Here is a 25,938-nt window from a genome sequence, read left to right as displayed (position 1 = left end):
GATAGACATATAGGCCAATGGGAATAGAATTGAGAGTCTAGAGTTAAATTCATTCATCTGTTGATTTTCAACAAGGGTGCCAAGTCCGTCCAGTGGGGAGAGTTTTTTCAAGAAATGGTGGTGGGCAACGGGAAATCCACATGCAAAAGAATGAATGTGGACGCTTAACTCTCACTATACACAAAAGTGAACTCAAAATGGATCAAAGACCTTAATGTAATAGCTAATACTATAAAATTCTTACAGAAAACATAGGGAAATGTCTTCAGGGCTTTGTAGTAGGCAGTGGATTTCTATGTTTTACACCCAAAGTATGCACAAAAAAAATAGATGTGGGGCTTTCTTAAAATTAAAAACTTTCATGAATCAAAAGACATTATTAAGAAAGTGTAAAGACTGCCGTCAGAATGGGAGAAAATATTTGGAAACCATATCTGATAATGGTTTGATATTGAGTATATGTAAAGAACTCAGCAAAAGGACAACCCAGTGAAAAAAATGGGCAAGGATTGGAATAGACATTTCTCCAAAGATGATAATCAAATGGTAAATAAGTATATGAAAAGATGCTCAACATAATTAGTTATTAGAAAGATTCAAACTTCAATTAAACTTCAATGAAGTTTAATTAAACTTCAGTGAAATTAAAATTTCAATAAATTCTACTTCGTAACTACTAGCAAGGCCATTATTTAAGAAACTTGAAAAAAAAGTCTTGATAAGGATGTGGAGAAATAGTATCCTCATACGTTGTTGGTGGGAATGTAAAATTGTGCATTCGCTGTGGAAAACAGTTTGGTGTTTCTTCAGAAAATTAGAGATAGAATTACCATATGACCTAGCAATTCCACTCCTTGGTATATACCCAAAAGAAGTGAAAGCAGGAACTCAGATATTCATACCAATGTTCGTTACAGCATTATTCACAATAGCCGAAAGGTGGAAATAACCAGTGTCCATCAGTAGATGAGTATAGAAACAAAATGTGGTGTATCCAGAAAATAGAATTTTATTCAGCTATAAAAATTAAAATGAAATACTGATACTTGCTACAATATGGATGAACCTTGACAGCATTAGGTTAAATGAAATAAGCCAGACATAAAAGGACAAATAATGTATGATTTCTCTTATGAAATGCTTAGAATAAGCAAATTCATGGAGACAGAAGGCGGGATAGTGGTTACCGGGGATGACAGGAGGGAAGAATGGGGAATTAGTGCTAAATGAGTATGAGTTTTGGTTTAGGATGACAAAAAAAGTCAGAAAGTAGTGATAAAAGTTACACAGTATTGTCAGTATACTTAATATTAAAGAATTGTCCACTTAAAATGGTTAAAATAATTATGTATATTTTACCACAATTAACTTTTTTTTTTTTATAAAGGGGGCAGAGGCAAGTACCAGGAGAACAAGCCGTGACATCTCCTGAGCTTGTTCCCATCTGTGATTGGGGGATAAAAGCCATGGATGGCTTTGCCACGTGGTCATGAGGAATTCGTTGTGTAGGGAAGAGCACAAACATCGGATACTCCAAGTCTACCTTTTTTTAATATAAACTGTGAAGCATTCTTTACATGCCATATATAATCACTCATTTCCAGCATACTGACTTAGTAAATTTATCAAGTTGTGCAAACATCGCCTTAAATCAGTGTTAGAACATTTCTATCATCCACCCTAATAAGCTCCTTCGTACCCATTTATGGTTCCCAAGCACAACCCTAGGCAAGCACTGATGTTTCTGTCTCTGCCCAACAGCACTCCATCACGCCACATTTTGTCTAGTAGATAGACATTTGAGTTGTTTCTATTTGGAGGCTATTGCAAATAATGCTAACGTTTGTGCGCAAGTCTGTGTGTGGATGAAAGCTTTCATTTCCAGGAGTAGAATTGCTGAGTCAGTGGTCGTTTTGTTTATTTTTTGCAGAAACCATCAAATTGTTTTCCAAAATGGCTGCACCATTTGTGTGAAGGGTCCTGGTTCTCTACATCCTTGTCAGTACTTGTTTATTGTCTAGCTGGCTATGAAATGGCATCTTGTTGTAGTTTTAATTTGCATTTCCGTGGTGACTAATGATATTGAATATCTTTTCATGAGCTTATTAGCCATTTGTATCTTTTTAGGGGAAATGTTTTTCAAATCTTTTACCTATTTTTTGGTTCAGTTTGTCTTATTGAGGTGAAGAGTTCTTTGCATATTCTGCATACAAGTCCTTTATCAGATGTGTGTTTTTCAAAAATTTTCTCTCTGTGACTTATCTTCTCATTTTCTTAATGGTGCATTTTGAAATATAACATTTTTTATTTTGATGAGGTCCCATTTGTCAATTTTTTTCTTCTGGGGACTGTGCTTTTGATGTCATATCTAGAAAATCTTTGAACCAAGTCCTCAAAGATTATCTCCTATGTTAACTTCTAGAAGTTTTATTGTTTATTGTTTTAACTCTTACGCTTAAGCCTCTGGTCCATTTTGAGTTAATTTTTGTGTATAGTGAGAGCTGAAGGTTTAAGATCATTTTTTTGTGTCTAGATTCCAATTGTTTCAGCGCCATCTGTTGAAAAGACTGACATTTCCCCTATGTAATTTTGAAATTGGACCGTGTAAGTCCTCCAACATTGTTGTTCTTTTTCAAAATTGTTTTGGCTAGTTTAGGTCTTTTGCAGTTCCACACAGATTTTAGGATCATCTTGTCAGTGTTTTTTTTTTTTTTTTTTTTGGCATGGGCAGGCACCAGGAATTGAACCCAGGTCTCCAGCATGGCAGGCAAGAACTTTGCCTGCTGAGCCACCATGGCCTGTCCCATCTTGTCAATTTTTGCAAAAAGCCTTTTGGAATTTTAGTGGCGATTGCATTGGCTTGGTAGATCAATTTGGGGAGAATGGCCATCTTAATAATATGAAGACTTTGGATTAATGACATTAGATGGCGCTTCATAATATTTAGATCTTTTAAAATTTCTATCAGCAATGTTTTGTAATTATTAGTGTATTAGTTTTACACTTCCTTTTGTAAATTTATTCCTGTATATTTTATTCTTTTTGATGAATCTCGGTTTTAATGTCTGACAAAATCACACACCAGATGATTTGTCACAGGAATAGGGAGTGGGCATGACTACTCACTGACACTTTTGTAGTAGTGAGTTAAATTTTGCATATTATTGATTTGCTTGTTTTTCTTATGAAATGGCAGATTTATGAACATCTGTATAACTATATACACACACACACACACACACAGTTTAAAAAGAAGTAATCAAATGAATACCTGTGTACTTTGTACCCAGCCAGGGAAAAAGAAAATTATTTGTACCAGGGCCCTGTACAAAAACCCCTCCCTTCCCTCTAAAAACCAAGCTCCCTAATTTTTTGTTAATTGTTCCTTTACTTTACTTTAGCATTTTGTGATGTGTGTATTTAACTGTAAACGTTACTTTTGCCTGTTTTTGGCCTTTATTTAAATATAAGCATAATGAAGGTACTTTTCTATGACTTGTTTTTCTCAGTGTGCTCTGATATTCATTTGTTTTGAAGCATGGGTTACAATTCCATGTATTCACAGGGACTTGGTGGTGGCCTTTTATATGAGCACAGGGTTTTTTTTTTTCCTGCTGTTGATGGTCATTTGTGTGGTTTCTTGGTTTCTGCTGTTATAGTGATGCTATCAACGACCTCCTGTTACACACTGGCTGGAGTTTCTCTGGGGTGTAGTAAGAGGAGAATTGCTGGGTTGGGGGCATGCTCTTCAGCCTGATGGGGCAATGCCAAAACATTTTCCAGAGTCATGTACCAAGTATGCTGAACTTCCTCTATTGGAGTATTAGTTTCCTCTTGCTGCTAGAACAAACACCATATACTTAGTGGGCTGTATAGTCCGGAGGTGAGAAATCTGGGCTAAAATCAAGGTATCGACAGGGCATCGTTCCCTTCTGGAGGCTCTAGAGAAGAATGTGTTTTCTTGCCTTGCCCAGTTTCTAGAGCCCAGCCGGATCTCTTCCTTTGTGGCCACTTCCTCTTGTCAAAGCCAGCAATGGCCTGTCGAGTCTTTCTCCTCTCAATTCACTCTGATGCCGATGGGCCTGCCTCTTCCTTTCATGTATAAGGACGTTTGTGGTTGCGTTGGGCTCCCTGGAATAATCTAGGATCATGTCCCTAGTTTAACGTCAGCTATTCAGCAATCTGAATCCCACATAGAATCTTCCATCCTCTCTGCCATGTAAGGTGACATATTTGCAGGTTCTGGGGATTAGGATGTGACATCTTTCGAAGGCCGGTGCTCTGCTGACCACCGGTAGTGTCTGAGGGTCCTCATTATTTCATGGTCATGAGGATTTAAACATTTTAGCAATGTTTATACATATAAGCTATTTAGTAACTATTTAAAAATTATTTCTCTTTAGACTTTCAGCCCCTCACTCTTCCTGGACCTCTGTAAGTTTAATTATTCCTCTCTTTTCCCTGTCTGAAGTGGTACCAAGTTCAGGAGTCAGAATGCCTGGGTCTTCTGCCGTGAGCTGTGTGATTCGAGCAGTCACCTCCCCTGTACAAAACGGGGACTATTACCTATATCACATGTAGTTACTTTGTAGATTTAATGAGATAATGCATAGAAAGCTTTAGCCTGGTGCCTGACAAATAGAAGAAAACTCACAAATGTTAATTATCAGTGTTCATATTTCATTTGTCAACAACTTTTCGAGTGCCAGGCCCTTAGCTCACCAACGCAACATTCAACAAATATATTGCTATGGAGTCAGTGCCCTTGTGTGGGGCATCTGCAGGCAAAATGCCAGACGTGGTGTTCAAACTTTCTTCTTGTTGCTTTGCTGAGCACTATTTAATCTGTGACATGTCTGGGTCCACTTCCTGATGCCCCCTCACTAAATAAGAAATAGCTGGACCTAGTATTCCCTTTAGGCATTTATTTATGTCTTTTTTTCTGAGAGATAATTCAGTATAAACAGAAAGTTAGGTAACTTTTCTCCTCTCTATCCCCAAATAATTTCCATGTCATGGAGTTGTCATACTTGTCATGTAAAATATAGAAGTGAGAATGTCTTCACCCTCTTTTGGACAAAGAATTGCATTAGCGAAGGTTTTTTTCCTCCTGATGGTTCATCATTTTTATTATTGTCATTTTTTAAACTAAAGAGCATATTTCTCATTTCATTTCCCAAGATGAACTTCTAGTTTTCACGCAATTTGCTGAACAGTCACAGCAGACAAAAAATTACTTGGATCAGAAGACTCCTGTGTGATACAAGGTGGCTGTTAAACTTTTAATCTGCTGGTTCCTCATTCTGATTCATTCTGCTTTGGCGATCTGAATCGGTGCTTTCAGGAGGCTTTTATGTAGTGTTATTAAGGACTTGGAAAGGCCTTTGCTGACCTGTAGACATGGTGGCTGTGTGTGCATCTGTGTGCGTGTATGTCCCACGTAGACACTGCCTGCTGAACAGGAATTTGGAATGTGGGATGGGCAGGGAATCTTAAAATTGAGAATAAAAACATAAATAGGGTACATGGGTGATTCAGGGGTAGAATGCTCGTCTTCCATGCAGGAGACCTGAGTTTGATTCCTGGACGTGAACTCCACTCCCCTCCCCACAAAAATACATATATATTTTATATATGTGATGTATGGGTTTTGAAATAATAATTTTGATACCTGACCAGTAGGGCATGGTTCATAGCAGGTCTTCAAGAGACCACCCGCATGGCTCATTGGCTCCTCTGGGCAGAGCCTCACGCTTGCTAATGACCTCCCCAGGCGGATGCATGCCATGCCTACCAGATCGTCAGCCGCAATGGGATTCCTGATGAGCAGATCATTGTGATGATGTACGACGACATCGCCTACTCTGAAGAGTAAGTAGCAGCCCTTGGACTTGGTGGGGAAGGAGCTTTGGGGCATCTTTTTGAAACTTCTGCAGAAATCCAGACCCAGGCCCAGCGTTAGAATATGAGCAGGTTTCTGAGGAGAGTCCTCAGCTCTGTGACGGGGGGGACATGAGTGTGTTGAGCTCTGAGGGGAGCTCCCAGTCACCTTGTCAGACATAGAGGCACAGGTACAAGATGCTGCAGAAAGGGGTTAAGCATAAGTGATCCCTCACCCTGGGGAAATCTGTGCTCTGTTGGAGCTCTGTGGTGCCTACTCCTGGCCTCCAAGAAGGGAAACAGCTCAGACGGGCACCAGGGGAAGTGCTGTAGCATTCCTGGGCATAGAAGACTCTTATCTGCAGGTGAGAACCCGATGTCTTTCTTTCTAGGCCTACACAATTTTATTATTTGTTGAATTATATTTTTAAAACAATTTGGCCGTGCCCACTTATCTGTTTTCTTGAAGAGACAGAAGTGGCAAGTATGGGTGCTAACCTTACCTCCAGTTCTAATCTTCCAGCTCCTGGGTTCCTTGCTCTGGCACCTTTATATGATCAGGGCACAACTCATAATACATTCTGAGATTTTTACTACTAACATCTCATAGCAAAGTTTTATCTTCTCTCCTTTCTTTTTCCTGAAAGTAGTTGTACCCTAAGCTCTTGGTGACCTCTTGCTCCTAAGATGTTTTAACAGTTTCCACCAGGACCCAGAGAAGCTGTGGCCTTGGTCCCTAGCCTAAGTTTTTTGAGCTCAGCCCTTCACTGCTCTTGCTCAGTACTCTTGAATGTGGGACCCCCAAGAACTCTAGCTACTAAAATCCCAGCCCAGGCCATGAGAAACATTTTTGGCAAGCTTGGTCATTTGCTACTTTTTTCACGTAATAGGGGCATATTTTTGAAGAGAGATTGCAGTGACATCACTTATTGTGGTTCAATGGTGTCATTTAATTTTCAGGAACCCCACTCCAGGCGTGGTGATAAACAGGCCCAATGGCACAGATGTGTATCAGGGAGTTCCAAAGGACTACACAAAGGAGGTGAGGTGGGTTCCGGGCTTAATATCTGAGGACTTTCTGTTCATTTTAGTGAAAATTTTCCCCTTTCTTGTATTTCTAGGATTTCTTAGACTGATTTCTGATTAGTGTCTTGATATTAGGGTTTGTGCTTCAGAGTTTTGAAAGCAGAGAATAGGAAAAATGTAAGCAATTAAGTTGCCATTTATCAATATTTAGTTTCTGTTCTTATACTTTAAGACTGAAAATAGATTTCCTTCAGTTAATGCCTAGTCTTCTTGAGCTATTGCTCTTAATCTGATTATAGATTATTTGTGCTCTTTTATGAACATCCGTGTTGTCAGCACTAGACCTGATGAAAAATGTCTCAGCATTTTGCTGAGCCAGTGTTCTGTTATTATTATATTACTTCTGAGTTAATTATTATATCTCTCTAATCAGTCAAAACCATATAAAATTGACGCATTTTAAAAAGTACCATCATGGGCGGGCCACGGTGGCTCAGCAGGTAAGAGTGCTTGCCTGCCATGCCCGAGGACCCGGGTTCGATTCCCAGTGCCTGCCCATGTAAAAAAAAAGTACCATCATGACTTCAGTCTCTTGGTTTTCATAGTCTTTCTTAATCTCTCAGGGATCTCTTAAGAACTAATATTTCTTGTGATAAACATTTATCAGAAGTTTAACAATTCTTAGGTTTCATTTCGTTTTTCTTTTAAATTCAAATGCAATTAAATTTAACACATCGTGCATTAATCACGTTTGTTGATATTTGTGTTCATAACAATTTGTTATGAAATTGTTTCTTTTTTATAGAATTAAATAAGGAAATGCCTGGAATCTAGGTGATGAGATTTTTGGTGATTTATATATATATATATCTAAATTTTTATATATATGTTTTAAAATGTGTCAATTTTATATGGTCTTGTCTGACTGGAGAGATATAATAATTAACTCAGAAGTAATATAATAACAGAACACTGACTCATCACCTAGATTCCAGGCATTTCCTTATTTTATGTATATATGTACTTTCCTGCATTCCTTTTTTAATGAGCAGGCCTTGTTCTTAAAAAATCCCCTTTAAGGGAAGGACCCAGTGTGATCATGTCCTCTTCTACTGTTATTTTCCCACCACCAGCATCTTTGGGTTTCTCCCCATGGACTCTATCATGGTCAAGAAGAATCAGAAGGCTCCCTGAGTTACTATCAGTCAAAAGCTAGATAATTGAGGAGAGGCCCTCGTGCATGCCCCAAGAACCCTGACCCTGCTTTGGGTCTGTCTTCGCTCTAACATGTTTGCTCTCAAGCCTTGGACTTTGGTGATGTGTGGGTCAGTGACCTATCTCTGTTACACACTCAGCAAATTCTCTGATGTGAAATAACAGTTGCCTTTGATTTCAATTCCCAATCCTTTGTAGGATGTCACTGCACACAATTTTCTTTCTGTGTTGCGAGGTGATGTAGAAGCAATGAAGGGCAAAGGATCTGGAAAAGTCTTGAAGAGGTAATGTCTGTTTTATGGATGTTGCTGTTTTCTCAGTGATCCAGAATCCCAGGATGGAAAAGTTAAACAGCCATTGTTCTTAGGTCCTGGCCTCTGGGCCTGTACCAAGTTACAGAGTGGAGAGCTTGGTCCTGACTTAAGACAGACTGCATAGGACTGAGGTCCCAGTGGTTTCTCTCAGCAGCCATTTTCTGTGCCGAATTAACCCTGTGATCAGTGTCCTCACTATTCTCAATGAAACGCCGCTAGCATTGAAACCCACCATCGTTTTGTCTGGGTGTCCTGGTGCTGCTATGTTCCACAACCAGAGGAGCGTAGCAGGTGTGAATTCCTGTAGACTAGTCAGGTTGCAGTGCCTTGGCCAGCTGCCAGCACTGTACTCAGCTCACAGGTCAGTCCTTTGGGGAGGGGCAGATTCCTAGGTTGAGAGTTACCCTCTCCAAATCATTCCCAATGCTGTGGGATGAGGTTAGAGATGGCTTGGAGTCTAGTATATCTTCATGCATGATGCTGCTTCAGTGGCATGTCTCCAGAGAGTCTCAGATACTTGGCAACGGTGGTATTTCTTTTTGCCCAGAGGAGACCTGGGCACAGCTGAGGGCGCTCATGTGTTAAATCAGAGAGGGGCATCTGTGTTGTAGGATGAACCACATTGGCCCCAAATGAGGTGATATCTTGCCACCTTGAAGCCGCACCCTCCAAGTGAAAACCCTAGTGAAGGTGGGCAGGCAGGTCTCCAATTTGTGTTGTAGAAGGAATGGTGCTAGACTGTGTCTTGACTCCCCTTATTCATTTTTGGGGAGCTCTCATTGTGAGTATGACTGCTTGGGGTGAGCCCAGTGGCCAAAGGGCCCCACCATCCTACCCAGCAAGGGTCTCTTTTTCTGGCCCTAATTCCAGAGTTTCAAAGCTCAAGGGTACACCCTATGGTTTAAAATAACATTCTGGGGGAGCAAGGGGGAAAGGCTGGCTGGCAGACCCTTGTGTTCCTCTTCACACCTGGTTTCTTGGCCTCTGTCACCCATTCCCCCCTGTGGTCCTTCTGTGTCCCTGTCTGCTCACTTAGCATGGGGTATTCTCTCTTGGCAGTGGACCCCAGGACCATGTGTTCATTTATTTCACCGATCACGGAGCTCCTGGAATGCTATCTTTTCCTGAAGATGATGTAAGTTTTTCTTAACATTTTGAAGACAGTGGGACAAGAGAAAACCGGACCCATGTGTTGGGGTTACAGCAGTATTGTGCGTTTTCTAGTATCATAGCCAGAGTTGGTTTATATGTATGGCGGGTGGGTGTGGGAGACGGGCTTAGCGGCTTGAAGTCTGTCCCACCTGTCTTCCAGAAAGTTCTCCTGACTTTGTGCCTCCCATCCCAGCATCAGTAGCTGTCTTGGGTCATGGGTGAACTACACCCAACACAATAATAGAACATATCTCTTAATGCTTGGACAGAGTAATGAGTGAAGCAGCAGCTTCTCTGTCCATTTTTAAATGCATGAGTACAACACTGCATTTGATGGGGCTCATGTTCACCATGATATTTCTAAGGACTGGTAACTAAGAATTTATAAAGCATTGTTAGGCTTTATCAGTCGATTATCCAGCCAATGGTTCTCTTGATGTGTGGGCCTGAAGTTCAGTGTTCTTGCCTTTCAGCTTCTTGTAAAGGACCTGAATAAGACCATCCATTACATGCACAAAAACAAGATGTACCGGAAGGTATGGTCAGTCCTTGGGTGGCCTTGGGGGAGGAGGAAGGAGAAGGCAGTGGAAGCAGAGCCCACAGCTCCCTGACTGGCCCTCTAACTCCACAGGACTGTGCTTCCTAGGAAGGGTGTCCTTTAGATCAGTCTTGATTACGGTTTCTCAGGATTGATGATGATTCTAAGGCTTTAGCTTGCATCCTGATCACTGGAGGGCTTGTTAAAACACAGAATGCTGGGCCCTACCCCCAGAGTTGGACGTGCTGGGTCTGGGGAGGGGCCTGAAAATTTGCCTTTCTCTCAAGTTCCCAGGTGATGCTGATGCACACTTTGGGGACCAGTGACCTAGGACATTTTGGACAATGGGGAGGCGAATAGCACTACCTTATTTTCACCACGGCCCTCTTTTGCCTTGCAGCCTGGAGGAACTGGGTAGCTCTAAAGCAGGGTGTGTGCATGATAGTTATGCAGAAAGGTGGCCTGCCCAGGTGCTTTGCTGTTTGAAACTGCTCCTGTGTGGGATGGTGAAATGCTCTTTCTTGACCTTATCTGTGGGCAGCATTTTTTCTGTGTCTTTTCAGCTAATAGCCATTTTATTCTCTTAGCAATGAACGAATTTAAGTCCTCTGGTAACAGAACGGTCTTTCAAAAACAGAGGGGTGGAGGGTGTGGACAGAGCCACAGTGACCTCTGAGTGAGTCCTGTGCCTAGTGGGATAATTTCCTTTGTCCTGTTCTGCTTCTCAGATGGTGTTCTACATTGAAGCCTGTGAGTCTGGGTCCATGATGAACCATTTGCCGAATAACATCGATGGTAGGTGGTGGCAGCTTTGGCCTTGGAGCCAGACTGGTTGGGCAGGGTGCTCAACTATGCCACTGGCCACCCTTGGATCCTGCTGATGTATTCCCTGCAGCTCCACACACACAGAGCCATGGGGGACCCAGTGCACAGAAGAGGGAGATACTTGTGGCTGTACTGGGCTTCCTCTGCTACTCAAGGGTTAGCTATCCAGGGATTAAAGAATCTACCCATGAGCTTCACAGTGCCCTTCCAGGTTCTAATATAGTTTGTCACGTCCAAACTCAGGATACAGGGTGAAGAAGAAATACCATGGGCTTTGGGTCAGCCTCGGTGCTCTGTGGTTTGCCACCCGCTGGCTCTCTGACCTTGAGCAGGTTGCTCAGCCTCTTTGGCCCTCCATTATCCCCATCCACAAAATGGGGATGGTGTAGTGCTTGCCTATTGGGAAAGTCACTGTTAAATGATAGTGTTGGTCCAGCAGGATCCAGAGTCTCAGGCAGTAATTGGTAGCAGTACAACCAATTCAGTAGTATTTGTAGATAGTAGTTGGTAACTCTTTTATTTGTTAATTTCATCTAAGTGTGTGCCAACTTTCTCTAGAAACTAAATTAGGCCTATGTTGTTCAAGTTTCCAAACTATTAAAATCTGTCATCATTCTTGTGAAATACCTTGACATCCTGAGCCTGAATACTTGCTTATTGCTGCAAAAAAAAAAAAAAAAGAATGGACCAATCAGCTTCTCTTTCTTCCACATTTGGGAGGAGTTAATTGTGACCAAATGAACAGTGCTGGATACAGTTCCATCTCCCAGCCCTCTCTGTGGCACACTTTCATTTGACTAAGGGAGAAGAAAGGACTCAAGCTTTAGGTATAATCCACATAATAAAATATAACCAAAAGATGTTTTCAATTCTTCGCAGTTTATGCAACTACTGCTGCCAATCCCAGCGAGTCATCCTACGCCTGCTACTATGATGAGAAAAGGTCGACGTATCTGGGGGACTTGTACAGTGTCAGTTGGATGGAAGACTCGGATGTGGTGAGCCCTTAATGTGGATTGACTGACTGTTCAGCTGGGTCTTAGCCATCAGGCTTTGATTATTAAATACTTTAATGTTACCATTTTTCAGGAGGATTTAACTAAAGAGACCTTGCACAAGCAGTACCATCTGGTAAAGTCACACACCAACACCAGCCATGTCATGCAGTATGGAAATAAAGTGAGTACAGCAACCTTATACTCTCGCTGTCCAATTCCTAGAGTCCCAGACTCACTTGCCCAGAGTGCTTATCTCCTAGTGAAGTGGGGTCTGGATGAGCAATGACCCGAGAAAGGATTGTACTGAGGACCCTGTCCGGGCTTTGGAATCAGACTTGCTTGGTTCAAACTTAAAATATTATGAGCCTTGGGCAAGTTATTTAACCTCTCTGAACTTCTGTCTCCTCTTTGTCAAAATCCTAAAGTACCAGGAAGCTGGGAATTTAAATGCATTAAAGAAGATAGTGCATTTAAAACACTAGCCACAGGGTCTAGTACATGGCAAATGGTTACTGAATGTAAAGCTTCTCCCTCAACTGGGTTCTGTTACATTCCCTGTAGAAACCCAGCCTTGGATTCTCCAGGGTCCTTTCTTACCAGACATTGCAGTTTGTTACCTTTACCCTTTATCTTATAAGTTGAAGACGTTTTCCTCCTCTATCTATGTCCAAAAGGAACCTGGGTTAAGTTAAATAGGTGACATCACAAGGGCTGTCTGAACAGAGGTCCCAGCAGGTGGCTGCAGAAGACAGGGCCTTAAGCAAAGCACCTGGGGCTAGTCCTTCATATACCCAAAAGAGGTGGTTTCGTGCTCTGCTTCCTGTTACTCCTTAGTACCAAAAACTATCTCCCAAGCAGCCTGCCACCCTCTGACAGCTCACCAGCAGGGATATGTTCCTTTGATGCAAACACTGACCTTAAAGAAGAACTTGTGAGCCAGTAAATCCAGCCATCCTATCCCTTCCCCAGAGCACGTGGGCTGAAGGGCCTGTGAGCTGCCCCCAGCACATCTCTAACTAAGAATGACCACCCCCCACCCCCATCTCTCTTTCTTTCCAGTCAATCTCTGCCATGAAAGTGATGCAGTTTCAGGGTGTGAAGCACAAAGCCAGCTCTCCCATCTCTCTGCCTCCAGTCACACACTTTGACCTTACTCCTGCCCCTGAGGTGCCCCTTGCAATCATGAAAAGGAAATTGATGGCTACCAATGATCTGCAGGAGTCCAGGAAACTTCTTGAGGAAATCAACAGGCACATGGAGGTAGGAAGGACCACATTGGCAGGGCTGCTCACACCCAGGCCAATAGAGGCTGCATGTGGAAGTTCGGGCTCTCCTTCTGACCACTGTCCATCATTGCTCAGAAGTAGGGGGTGGACGCCTCCTGCAAGGTACCAGCCTTTGCACTCCATAAAATTGACACAAGTGAGCAGATCAGGGGTCATCATCTTACTAAGTTAACTGACTGGGACCTTTTTGGAGCAAGTAGCAAAGGAATGGGCCTATCTTATCCATATCCTGCCAAGAGGCCATGGCCTGTAGGTGCTCTCCTTTTTATACCCAGTCAGTTGCTTGGAAGATGGTTTTATTTGATTGCTTGTTATTAGTAGTGCTTGCCTAAGAGTACTGAGTCTGATATCAGCAGCTTATCAGTTTGTTCGAAACTGGCAATATTCTTTTTGAATTTTAGGTGCATAGCTTGGAACCCCAGCGAATGCTGAACAAGGAGTAACTGTCCTTCCAGCAGAGCCAGCTCCTTGCTAGCTCATATCCCCCTTGTCAGCACAGTGTGAAGACTGATGTTTGTGACCTGAGGCCCCACAGTGTACTGAATTTTTATGTTGTTTTAAATGCATATGTCAAATTACCCTGAAAATCGGGAGCCCATGTGTGGCAGCCTTGTTAAGCAGGATATATTCCAGCTGGTGTCAGGCGCGGTGTGACAGCATGGCTCTCCTACAGCCAGCTTTGTACCCTTGAAATTATTGATCCCAAAGAACTTTTTTTACATGGGTTATATCTATCATTTATCACATTGGAAATTAAAAATGGGATTTAAAAAGTATTAACTCATTCAGAACCCCTCTGATATTAATGTAATTTTTATGTGAAGTCACCATTTTCCAAAACAAACAATTTTATCGAGAAAGAGGGGCAAACTTTTTTGCTAATTTCTTTATGTCCAACTTTAAAAGAAGACAGCTGGATTCTCATATCTGTTTCTGAATTTCAGCTATTGTGATACGTCATTTGGTTGAAGTATAAGAGGAAATCTGGCCTCACATAGCTGCATAGCTGGAAAAGGGAGAACCTCACAGAACTCTTGTGAAGTCTGGGAACCCCGCTCTGAGAACTGCTGGTTGGCACACAGTAGGCAGGAGGTCTTTGCTGGATTCAGAGATGAACGAAACAAATCCTGACTTGGGAGAGGGTCGAATTGGGTCATAGAGACTCATTTGTAAAATTTGTTGGATGTTGAAGCAATTTCTTCTTCATGATGCTGTTTTCCATCACCTGGGAGGAAAACGATGCCTCCCCTTTTGCCCCCTTTATCTAACCATTTCCTGGTTTCCCGAGTGGACAGAGGTGCCCATGAACCCCCTGCCCCGTTCATTGGACAACAGGCTGCTTTGATCACAGCCTTAATAGCCCCCTTTCTTCGGAGTGGGCCAAGCCTGCTCTTTGGTATTTTGATTTCAATATTTCCACAATGCTGAAAGAGCCCTAAAAGGCAAGGTATTGCCAGAGGTTTCTAGCTGTTACAGAAGGCTTCCTGCAATAACCTCTGATCCCAACTGCAGTGCATTTCCCACACTAGCTACCCGCAGCTCAGATGCCACTGGTTAAGGGCATGGCCCTCCACAAGACCACCCTTACTTCAGATGCTAGCCTGAAGTTGGGGATTCCCAGGCCACCCCCACTTCTGACCAATGGCTGCAGAAATGGGGCTTCTCAGCACCCCCTCAAGTTTGATGGTTCACTAGAATGATTCACAAAAATCAAGAAAGTTCTATGCTATACTTATGATTACAGTTTTATTATAGCAGAAAGGATACAAATAAGAAACCAAAAGAAGAGATACAGGGGGACAAGGTCTGGAAGGGTCCCCAGATGCGCACGTTCCGTGCCCTCCACGTGAAGTCAGAACACATCACCTTGCTGGCACAGAAGTGTGTGCCTCCAACAAGGGGTGCTTACCTGTGTGTCTGGGTCTATAGAGTTTTTATTAGGGTTTCATTACATGTAGGCCTGATTAATTTGATCAAATGGTCATGTGGTTGAACTCAATTTCCAGCTCCCCTTCCTTCCCCAGAGGTCAGACTGTTGTCACATGGCTCAAAGCTACAAACCCCTGATCACATGGTTGGTATTTCTGGTGTGACCAGCCCCTCGCTCTAAACTGCTGTGGCAACCATTAGTATAAACTATCAGGGATGGTGTCTGGGGTGCAGGAGGGGACGAAGATGCTCAGATCACTGGAAATTCCAAACACTTAGAGGTTATCTTCCAAAAACAGGGGACAAAGGCCAGCCAGATTCTTTATTATACAACACTTACATACGCAACTTTTGCCTTCCTCAGACATCTGTTTTACTGCGCTGGGGGTTGGGTGCTGGGTGAAGAGAAGTCTCTGTACTTCCTACATACCTGGGCTCCAAGAAAGATGGCATTACATAAGATATCTTTCAGAAAGCCGAGTTTCTTTACAGGCCAGGCGTGTCATGGAGATGTCGGTGCAAAAGATCGTCTCCTTGTTGGTAAGCTCTGATGCCGAGGTGGAGCCGCTTCTCTCCGAGAGAGCCTCACTCACAGAGCACGACTGCTACGAGGCCGCCGTGGCCCACTTCCGCACCCACTGCTTCAACTGGCACTCCTCCACGGTGAGCCGGCCCGGCCGCCCGCTCTGCGCCCCGCCTCCCTCCAAGCTGGGCTTTCCCGGCATCTTTCATCCAAAAGTTAAATGAATATTGTCCAGTGGGAGTCGCATCAGATGCGTTACTTTGTAGAGAACTGGAGCACCTTCCAGGCTAAGGAAGCAGTGGGCATATTTCAGAGGCCTTGGGTGGGGGTGAGAGGAAGAAGGCTGCCCATGCTCATGCCCCAGGATGCTCTGAATTGCCCCAGGGACAAGAGGGCAAATGCTAATGACCAGAGTTCTGTGGTAGAGTTGAGTAATTGTGATAAGAGTATGGCCCACAAAGTCTAAGATATTTACTCTCTGGCCCCTTGTGGAGAATGTTTGCCAGCCCCTACTCTAGAACTATGCTCTCCTGTATGATGGTCACTGGCCACATGTGGCTTTTTAAATTTGAATGTAAATGAATTAAAATGAAATAAAATTTTAAACTCAGCTCCTCGGTAACTCTAGCCACATTTTAAATGCTCAGTAGCCATATGTCACTAGCGGCTACTGAATTGGGGAATCTTATAGCACATTACCATTGTCACAGAAACGTCTTTCTGGCTGCACTGGTGAGCTTCCTGGTCATGCTTGAAATCTTACAAAGGATGGAGTACTGGGCACTCTAGAGGTAGCTTTCCATCTTTAGGAAGCTCTAAATTTTGTTTGTTCATATCTTTAAGTACTTTTCCTGTTGTCGGTTAACATGTTAGCCTGCTGACTTTACCCTCTGGTCTTCTATTTTTACCCTCTAGAGCCAGGCAAGATGAATTTCTTCCTCTCTCCTCTGAGGATTCTCAGGATCCCTGGAGTCCTTTCCAAGATAACCATCCCAAGTCATTTCATTCGTAGCTTTGTGGCCCAGTTTGCCATCCGTTTGCCAGCTGTCTCCCTCATCAGTGTGTTCTCCAAAGAAAGAGGGTCCCAGAACCCAAAGTCAGATTCCCCAGAGAAGTCCTGGCTAGCAGAGTGGCGGGGCCACCGGGAACTCTTGGTCATAGTCTTTCCCTGGGACTGAGCAGGCTTTAGGAGTCCTACCAGACTCCTGCAGTGGTAGCAAACCCTGGCCTGTGTGCACTTTTCTTGTAGGACAGTCCATAAACATCACCAGATTATCGAAGGTGGAAGGAGAGCCTGACTTAGAGAGGCCAAGGACCACTAGCTAAGACGCTTTGCTTCTGTAACTGCCAAAATGTAGCATTGGTGAAAGTACGATGTTTGATTTGATTTTTTGTCTGTTTTCTTCCAGTACGAGTATGCGCTGAGACACTTGTATGTGCTGGTCAACCTGTGTGAAAAACCTTATCCAATTGACAGGTAATTTTGCACCTGGCACTCAAAGAGTCCTTGCCACCTGAAAGCTGAAGAAGCATCACTGCTGAACTAACTGTCCTTCAAGTGGGCAGTTTTGCAGATAATTTACCAGTGGAATTCAGAACAGCTGCGGTTTCCATGAGAACTGTTGAGCTGGTCTGTCATAAGCTACTGCCCGCTCCACGTTGGGTAATGTTTTTGGCATCATGTTGCCAGGGTTGATGCAGTCACAGAATTTCTCTTTCTGTCCCTTACAGAATAAAGTTGGCCATGGACAAGGTGTGCCTAGGATACTACTGAAAAGCTGCTACCTTGATCTTTTCCAAGTATGAAGATTGTTGTCTTAGAATGTGTGCTAACCAGAGACTGCAGATGTGGAGCAAGAGGAGGCCAGACCCACCTGCTCCAGGCTTTGGGGGAGCCATCAGGTGTTCCGTACCCACCACAGGCCTTCCTCTCTTAGGACTTCCCTCACCGTTACTGCCCCTCCAGGCCTTTCTCTCACATGACGCTCATTCGCGTCTACCAACTCCCCTGTCTTCTACGGATCACATGTGATACTCTTGTAAGAAACTGCAAATTTGGGTGGAAAAAGCTCTGCATGGAGAAAGAGGCTTTTTGCCCATTAGTTTTACAGGGAAAAAAAAAATCTCACTTGGGTTTTAGTAGCCAGTGAAAGAGCCTTTGTTCCAGGGAATTGGAAGCAAGTTGTAGCTGAAGCCTCTGAAAGCTTTAGAATAATTTTATTGAAGAGGGCATAATCCTCAAATGGAGAATTACTTATGGAAGAAATTGTTAATAATCTTTTATTGCTCTGGTATTTTATTTTGCAATAATGAACAAGTCTTAAAAAATAAAGATTTATAACTGAGCTCATTTATTAACTTCTGGCCTCTGGCGTTGTAGTTTATGCTCAGCCCCCACCTGTCCTTTCCCACCTCATCTCCCCTTGTTTCTTCTCCTGCCCCGCTCTATTTTATCCTTGTCTTTGTTTGCGAGGGCTGCTGCACCCAAAGTACCACAAACTAGGCCGCATAAAACAACAGAAATCTATTGTCTCATAATCCTGGAGGCTGGAAAGTCCAAATCACAGTGTCAGCAGGGCCGTGTTCCCGAAGTCTGTAGGGTTCTGGCAGTGGCTTGTGGGTAATCCATGGCATTCTTTGCTTATGGTGTAATTCAGTCTCTGCTTCTGTCACATGGCTGTCTTCTACTGTGTCCAAATGTCCTCTCCTTATGAGGACATCAGTTATACCAGATAATGCCACCCTAATCCAGCTCGATCTCAACTAATGACATCTTCAAAGTTCCTGTTTTCAAATAGGATCACATTCCTGAGGCGGGGGTGGTGAATTGAGCATCTCCATTTGGGGTTCAACCTTTAACAATCCTGCCCTACACCCCTGGGCAGCTCAGCCTCCTCTGCCTTTGCCTCCTGCTATTCCTCTTGCTCTGGAATGCCTGTCCCTTCATCTCCACAGATGCTCAAGGTATCTCAGGGTGCCCGTTCTCCAGCACCTTCCCTAGCTTCGCTCTGCCCCAGCAGCCAGCAGTGCCATCTCTCCTGTCCAGCTGCATTCCCTCTGCCTCCCTTTGGGTGTGTAGGGTCGCCCGGGAGTCTGGGGCTCCTGAGGGTAGAAGCTGCCTGGCTTACCTCTGTGCCTCAACAGCGATGAACTTACCACCAGGCTGTCAAAGACATGTAAAAGCAACCCTATTTGTATTTGTGACCTTGAAAACGTTATCTAAGTGAAAGGAACCAGTCACCAAAAGACCACATGTTGTGTGATTCCATTAGTGTGAAATGTTCAGAATAGGCAAGTTCATAGACATCCAAAGTAGATTAGTGGTTGCCAGAGACTGGGGAAGGAAAGAATAGAAACACTGTGTTCTAGTTTGCTAGCTGCCGGAATGCAATATACCAGAAACGGAATGACTTTTAAAAAGGGGAATTCAATGAGTTGCTAGTTTACAGATTTAAGAAAATGTCCCAATTAAAACATGACTATAGAAATGTCCAATCAAAGGCATCCAGGGATAGATACCTTGGTTCAAGAAGGCCGATGAAGTTCAGGGTCTCTCTTAAGTGGAAGGGCACATGGCGAGCATGGCGTCATCTGCTAGCTTTATCTCCTGGCTTCCTGTTTCTTGAAGCTTCCCGGGAGGCATCTTCCTTCTTCATCTCCAAAGCACTGGCTGATGGACTCTCTGCTTCATGGTGCTGCAGCATTCTCTGCTCTCTCTGAATGTCCTTCATTCTTCAAAATGTTTCCTTTTTTATAGGACTCCAGAAACTTATCAAGACCCACCCAAATGGGTGGAGACATGGCATCACCTAATCCAGTTTAACAACCACTCTTGATTAAATCACATTGCCAGGTTCAAGATGTAGTGGAGAGGCTGAAGGGAACTGCCTGAAAATGTAGAGCTGTGTTCCAGTAGCCATGTTTCTTGATGATGATTGAACTATGATATAGCTTTCACAATGAATGTGAATGTGAAAACCTTGTGTCTGATTCTCCTTTTATCTACCATATCAACAGATGAGTAGAACATATGGAATAAAAATAAATAACAGGGGGAACAAATGTTAAATTTAGTTTGAAATGCTAGTGATAAATGAAAGTGAGGGGTAAGGGGTATGGTATGTATAATTTTTTTTTCTGTTATCGTTTTATTTCTTTTTCTGTTGTCTTTTTATTTCTTTTTCTAAATCGATGCAAATGTTCTAAGAAATGATGAATGTGCAACTATGTGATGATATTGAGAATTGCTGATTGTATATGTAGAATGGAATGATATGTTGATATTTTTGTTTGTTAATTTTTTTAATTCTTAAAAAAACTGTAAAAAAAATCACATTGCCAGGGAAATGATCCAATTACAGTTTCAAACATACAGTATTGAATAGGGATTATTCTGCCTTTATGAAATGAGATTTAGATTAAAACATGGCTTTTCTAGGGGACATACATCCTTTCAAACCAGCACACACTGCTAATGAACAGGGATCTCTTTGTGGAATGATGGTTATATAACTATGAGTATACTAAAATGCATTGAATTGTATACTTCAAATGCTGAATTATATCACCATTAAAGCTTTTTTTTTAAGCCCTATAGCTAGATGGCTGTCTATCTTGATATATAGCTAGAAAGAAAGCAAAGCAAAATAAAAAGCAACCAAAAAGAAAAAAAAAAAAAAAACCCTGAATTTATGGCCACCTGTCTTTATATACTGATACTTGTCTTTATTTAACAGTTTGGAATAACGGGCTGGAAGCTGAGGATACCAGCAATTAGGATGATGATGATAAATTCAATTTGTTTCCAATTGGCCCGTTTTTCATCATCCTGAACAGATGATACTCTCACTGGGATTGTCTTCATATAGCTAATGAATGAGTTCAGGATTTATAAAGAACTCTTACTGTCCACAGATTTGGGGACTCTGAGATTCCAGGGAGCAAGGACAAGGGGCTCACTGTGTGTGTTCTGACAAATTCTCAGAAAGGGGTGTTTTGGTTTGTAAAAGCTGCTGAAATGCAATATACCAGAAATGGATTAGCTTTTATAAAGGAGATTTATTAGGTTACAAATTTACAGTTCTAAGGCCCCGGAAATGTCTGAATTTAAGGCATCAATGAAATGATACCTGGACTGAAGAAAGGCTGCCAGCATCTGGAACACCTGTCAACTGGGAAGATTGGTGTCTGCTGGTCCTTGCTCCCAGTTTGTTTCAGCTTCTGATTCCAGTGGCTGAAACATTTCTGTGTCCTGCGGGTCTTCTTGCAGTGCCTCTGGGTGTTTCCCTCTGTAAGCACCTGTGGGTCCTCTCTTAGCTTCTCTGGGGCAAACTCTGGATTTCATCTCTTAGCTTTTCTCAGCTCTCTTCAGATTCTGGGTCCTTCAGTTTCTGTGGGTCCTTTCTTAGCATCTCCCAGGGTGTTTCTGTCTGGGCTCTCTCCAAAATGTCACTCTCTTAAAGGACTCCAGTAAGCTAATTAAGCCCCACCTTGAATGGGGGGGGGGTCACATCTCCATGGACACAGCCTAATCAAAGGGTTCCACCCAACAATGGGACTGCCCCCACAAGATTGGATAAAAAGAACGTCATGGCTTTCTCCTATATTCTGGAGCAGCTAGAAGGAAAAATATGGGAGGATCATATGGTAGCCCATGACAAACTCGGATCTGTCCTGCAACCACTTGTTGAAAAGTGTTTGAAAACTATTGCGTTTTGATTTCTTTGCTTTGTATACATGTTATACTATATAATAAAAAAAGCTAAAAAAAAAAAAAGAACATGGCTTTTCTGGGGTTTCTCAAATCAGCATAAGGGGCAAACTTGAAGGGCTCCTGATGTTTGAGGAAAAGCAAATCCGGGAAAGTACAATTGTCAAGGGAGTGTCTTAGAAGGGCTCAAGCTCAGAGGGTAAAAATGCTGTGTCTCTGCTCTCTAGGGCTGTCAACTACCCTCAGGACTCAGGTTTTCTCTTTCTGGTTTTATCCCTTGTAAAGTAAAGTGTATTTCGCTATTAAACTCAGAAATTTGAATATTTGTGTTTCTAAAGATTAAGGCGGTTTCTTTTTTCAAGTAAATGATAATTTCATCAGTTACAATGCTTTGACTTTTGTTTCCTTTTTAAAGAGTTTTCCCCTTTTCATCTACCCTCTCCCCCCAAAGCATTATCTGTTGTTGTTATTTAGGTTTGCATTTCTTCTAGTTTAGTATCATTTCTGAAATGATTATTTCTTTGATTTCTAATTTTTTTCTTCAGTTCTGCTATCTCATTTCTGAGTTTTTATAATTGTGATTTAGGTTGTTTTTTTCATATCTGGTATCATTTTCCTCACAGTTTGTAGCTCTTGAATTGGGTTGATTTTAAAATCCTTTTGGAGGCATGTCTGTTTTCATTGTCCCTATTTACCTGCATTTCAAAGTTTTGGGGTTACCTTGATACCTAGTTTGGTTGTAAATGTCTATGAGTTTCTGATTTGGCTACTAGTTGCTCTGTCTTTATATGTAAATTTGGAGAAGCTGGACAACTGCTGCTGCCACTACTGCTGCCACTGCCACCTTCCCAGAATCCAGAATACCCTTTTTAGAAAGTATATGCAGTCATGCCTTATATTATTCCATGAATTAACTTTCTTACATCGAACATAAAGTCTTGATGATCTTTTTCTGCTATCCTTTCAAGGTCTGCAGAGTATTCTATATTGTAGCTCTACCATAATAGTAATCTCTCTCCTTGAAGACATTTCCAACCAGAGCTTATCACAATTTTATAATAATGCTGCAGCAAGCTTACTTATGCATACATCTTTAGCATATATGCACAACTTTAAGATGGTGTAAAAACTGTGCAATTGCACATTTTAAAACACCATTTATTTTTTACATTAGTGTGTGTTTTTTTTTTCATGGGCAGGCACCAGGAATCAAACCCGGTTCTCCAGCGTAGCAGGCAAGAGTTCTGCCACTGAGCCACTGTTGCACTGCCCTATACTCTAGTTTTTTACTCTGTCAAAACAAAGCTTGTTATTATTTTAGCAGTGCCAGCACATCCTGTTTCTCTTCTTAGAAAAGAGATGATTAATATTTTAGACTGGGATCTGGTGCTCAGGATGCATGCCCCATTGGGGCTCTCATGCCCCATTCTGGACTCCCAGATCCCAAAGGGGCCTGGCCATCTGGGCCTCTTCCAAGTTAGCTCAAGATTCAGCCACTCCTGAGTGCCAAGTGTAGGGAATCTTGAGACCACTGGCCCCTCTGAGTCATAGGTGAAGATTTCTCAAATTTTGGTCTCAGGACCCCTTTATATGCTTAAAAATTCTTGAGGGCCTCCCCCTTCCCCAAGAGCTTTTCCTTGTGTGGGTTGTAATAGAAATTAAAAGTGAGAAATTTAAAAAGTATTAACTCACTCAAACATAGCAGCATTTCATGTTAATACAGAAAAAATTTCTATAAAAAATATTTCAAAAAAAATCTAGTGAGAAGAGTGGCATTGTTCTATACTTTTTCCTTTTAGTGTCTGGCTCATTAAAATAGTGCCAGATTTTCATATCTCCTTCTGCACTCAATCATTTGTGATATTGCATGTCACAGAGCTTCTGGAAAGTTCAGTGTTGCACTTGTGAGAGAATGAGAATGAAAAAGGCCAATGATGTCTTAGTATTATTATTAAAATAGTTTTAACTTTGTTGGGTTCCACCCCGTACTGCCCTAGGGGTCCAAGGACCATACTTTGAGAACCACTGGTTGAGCTGGCTGGAGGGAGCAGAGAGGAAAAGCAAGATTGGGAAAGAGGTGGAAACTAGAACACAGCTTTCTCAGGATTTCCCACATTCATCCTTCCCAGAGCTGAGCTTGGACGCTCTGTGGTTTTCCAGCAGAAAGCACGAGATCCTGTATCGAGAGGATATACAATTCCAAAGTGCTCTCCAGGGCAGTCCTATCCGGCGCACTTGTGTTTGCCTTCCGTCAAGAGGTGGAATCATCTCCAGGGAAGGAATTTGCCCAAGATCATGTGGCCTGATTCACGGTAGAGTTGGTGTTCAATGGCCTTCTCACCTTAGACCTCCAGTTGGCTTCCTCCAAAAAGGTGTCTGCCAATCTACAGCTGGCCCAACTCATGCTTACCTAGAGAGGCTAGTTTCTCTAAATCCAGCTCTGGGGAGGAGAATACATCAACAGAATTATCAGGATGAATGGAAAGAGAAAGTTCACTCCATTTCCCCTATGAGAAGTGCTCAAGGTCAGCTGAGGTGGCTGCAGCCTTTCAGGAAAGATGGTCCTCAGGCCAGCCTAGAGGTCTGGAAATGGGGCTGGGTGTTCCCCACAAGGCAGGCAAGGACTTCCCAAGGGCAGAGCTCCCTGCCCCTCTGCAGGCCTCGGGCTCTACTTTTTCAGAACAGTTGACCTTGATCAGAGCTTGAGGCCTGCCTGTCTCAGCTTGCAGAGGGCTGATAACCACCAAATCTATGCCTCTCCCTCCACTTGGTGCCTCCTGCACCTCACATCCACACACAGAAGCTGGTGAAATCTCAAGCCTGCATTTCCCTCTCTCTTGGCTGGTGGCACACCTCCATCACAGCATCTAGGACAGAAATCTGGAAGTCAGTCATTCTAGATCCTTCCTCTTACTCCCCAATTAGTGATCACTTTATGCTGATTTTACATTCTCATCATTTCTCAAGTTTAACCATCTTCATCATTCCCGTTCCTGTCCCCCATTTGGGCCTCATCTCTCCCCTGGATCACTTCTGTAGGCTTCTGTAGAGCCTCCTGCCTCCAGCCTCGCCCCTACCACCCAGTTTCACATGGATGGAGAAATTGCAGACTCCTTGGCCTGCCAACCAAGGCCATTCAGGGCCTGGCTGGACCTGCCCCTTGAGCCTCATTTCCCACTATTCCCCTTCTCTTGGACTTCAGGTTCAAGCCATCTTGAAATAGCCACTTTCTTCCCTTATGCTTGTCAAGATCTGTGATGTCTAAGATTTCCCCCTAATTGCAAGCTAGCAAGTTAGCTTGTCCCAGTTTCGGGTAGGTGTTGGCAGAAGATACGAAACCCTTGGTCAGAGACAAAGGACTTATTTGTCATGGCACAGTAGGTTGCATGAGCTGCATCATTTCCCTTTCTCAGTCAAGTCTCCTGGGGGTGATCAAGAGGATTTACAATTCCAACATGCTCTCCAGGGCAGTCCTGTCCAGGGCAGAGGGGGACCAGGTGGATGCTATGCACACAGTGGGTCTGTGTCATTAAAGAACCCCAATTTAGGAATCTTTTAAAAAGGTCTACTAGTAAACCTGCTCAGCTTTTGCCCTGGAGGGAGGCATTATTCTGGTCAGGAAAAAAAAGTGCCCTCTGCTCAGGAGGGAAGATAGGATCTGTTATTTTCCAAGGTTGCTTGCTAATGAAACATACTTAAAAATAGAGTCTGGACCATAATTGCTAGTTGTATTGGAAGCAGGAGTGGAGAGCAGACCCTGCCCCTGCCAGCCGAGTTACCATCACGCCCTGGGTGGAGCGGCGGCTGCCCTGGCCTATCCCAGACACCATCACGGCAGCCCTGAGCAGCGAAGCCGAGACTCCCTCAGCCCTGGGTGGTCTCACAGTCGGTGGGGACAAAAGAATCATCACAAAAAGGCTTTGAGAACAGTAACGGTGCTTGGGCATGAGAAATACACATGATTTCCTCAAGGAAGATGCATTTGTACATCAGAACGGCCATAGAGAAGTACAGCCCCAGGGAGTTGCTTCACAGTGTAGGAGAGGCGGAGAATGTGGGTAAGGCAAAAAGGGTGGGAAGGCATGAAATGTTCCAGGCCCTGGCGGAGATTCCGCGCAAGGCTGTAAATATGCAGCAGATGGGCCTGGATCCCGCGTAGCAGGAGTGGGGGAAGAACAAGGTCGCTGGATCTGCTTCCCAACAGTGCCAGCCCTGCACAGGGAGGGGTCCCCTTCTACCATTTGCGAGACCTCATGGGTGGACCCTCCCAACCTCCTGCGCAGGGAGGAGCAATGAAGGTTGCTGACCACCAGGGTGCAAGAGAACAAGGGAGCCCAGAGAGGTGGAATAGGTACCAAGTTACAGCTGCTGATGCCCGAGGGCCCTGCTCGCCAGGATGCAGGAGAGCAAGGACAGCCCAGAGAGGATGACAAATCCCAGCGATGAGGTCCTCAGCCAGCAGCCACCTCGGCATGGTACCACCGTATCAGTTGCAGACACAGCTGCTCAGAAAACCCTAAATCACAAGATGGCAAAGAGCAG

General features: G+C 43.3%; 1 protein-coding gene across 3 annotated transcripts in view; it reads left to right on the top strand.

The window, feature by feature from the left end:
* The window catches only part of LGMN (legumain), a 51,584-nt gene extending 33,540 nt beyond the window's left edge, over positions 1-18,044 (top strand). For all 3 annotated transcript variants that reach the window (XM_077123394.1, XM_077123393.1, XM_077123392.1), the window contains 12 exons: positions 5,774-5,871; positions 6,841-6,922; positions 8,320-8,405; positions 9,495-9,570; positions 10,061-10,123; positions 10,854-10,920; positions 11,830-11,948; positions 12,040-12,129; positions 13,008-13,208; positions 15,656-15,826; positions 17,096-17,163; positions 17,418-18,044. In XM_077123394.1, the coding sequence (XP_076979509.1) occupies positions 5,774-5,871; positions 6,841-6,922; positions 8,320-8,405; positions 9,495-9,570; positions 10,061-10,123; positions 10,854-10,920; positions 11,830-11,948; positions 12,040-12,129; positions 13,008-13,208; positions 15,656-15,826; positions 17,096-17,163; positions 17,418-17,460 (1,164 nt within the window). In that variant the 3' untranslated portion in view covers positions 17,461-18,044. The remainder of the gene's footprint in view (positions 1-5,773; positions 5,872-6,840; positions 6,923-8,319; positions 8,406-9,494; positions 9,571-10,060; positions 10,124-10,853; positions 10,921-11,829; positions 11,949-12,039; positions 12,130-13,007; positions 13,209-15,655; positions 15,827-17,095; positions 17,164-17,417) is intronic.
* The last annotated feature ends 7,894 nt before the right edge of the window (positions 18,045-25,938 follow it).

The sequence above is a fragment of the Tamandua tetradactyla genome, chromosome 12 (assembly GCF_023851605.1).
Source record: "Tamandua tetradactyla isolate mTamTet1 chromosome 12, mTamTet1.pri, whole genome shotgun sequence".
Lineage (NCBI taxonomy): Eukaryota > Metazoa > Chordata > Mammalia > Pilosa > Myrmecophagidae > Tamandua > Tamandua tetradactyla.
This window is presented reverse-complemented; position numbering and strand designations above follow the sequence as displayed.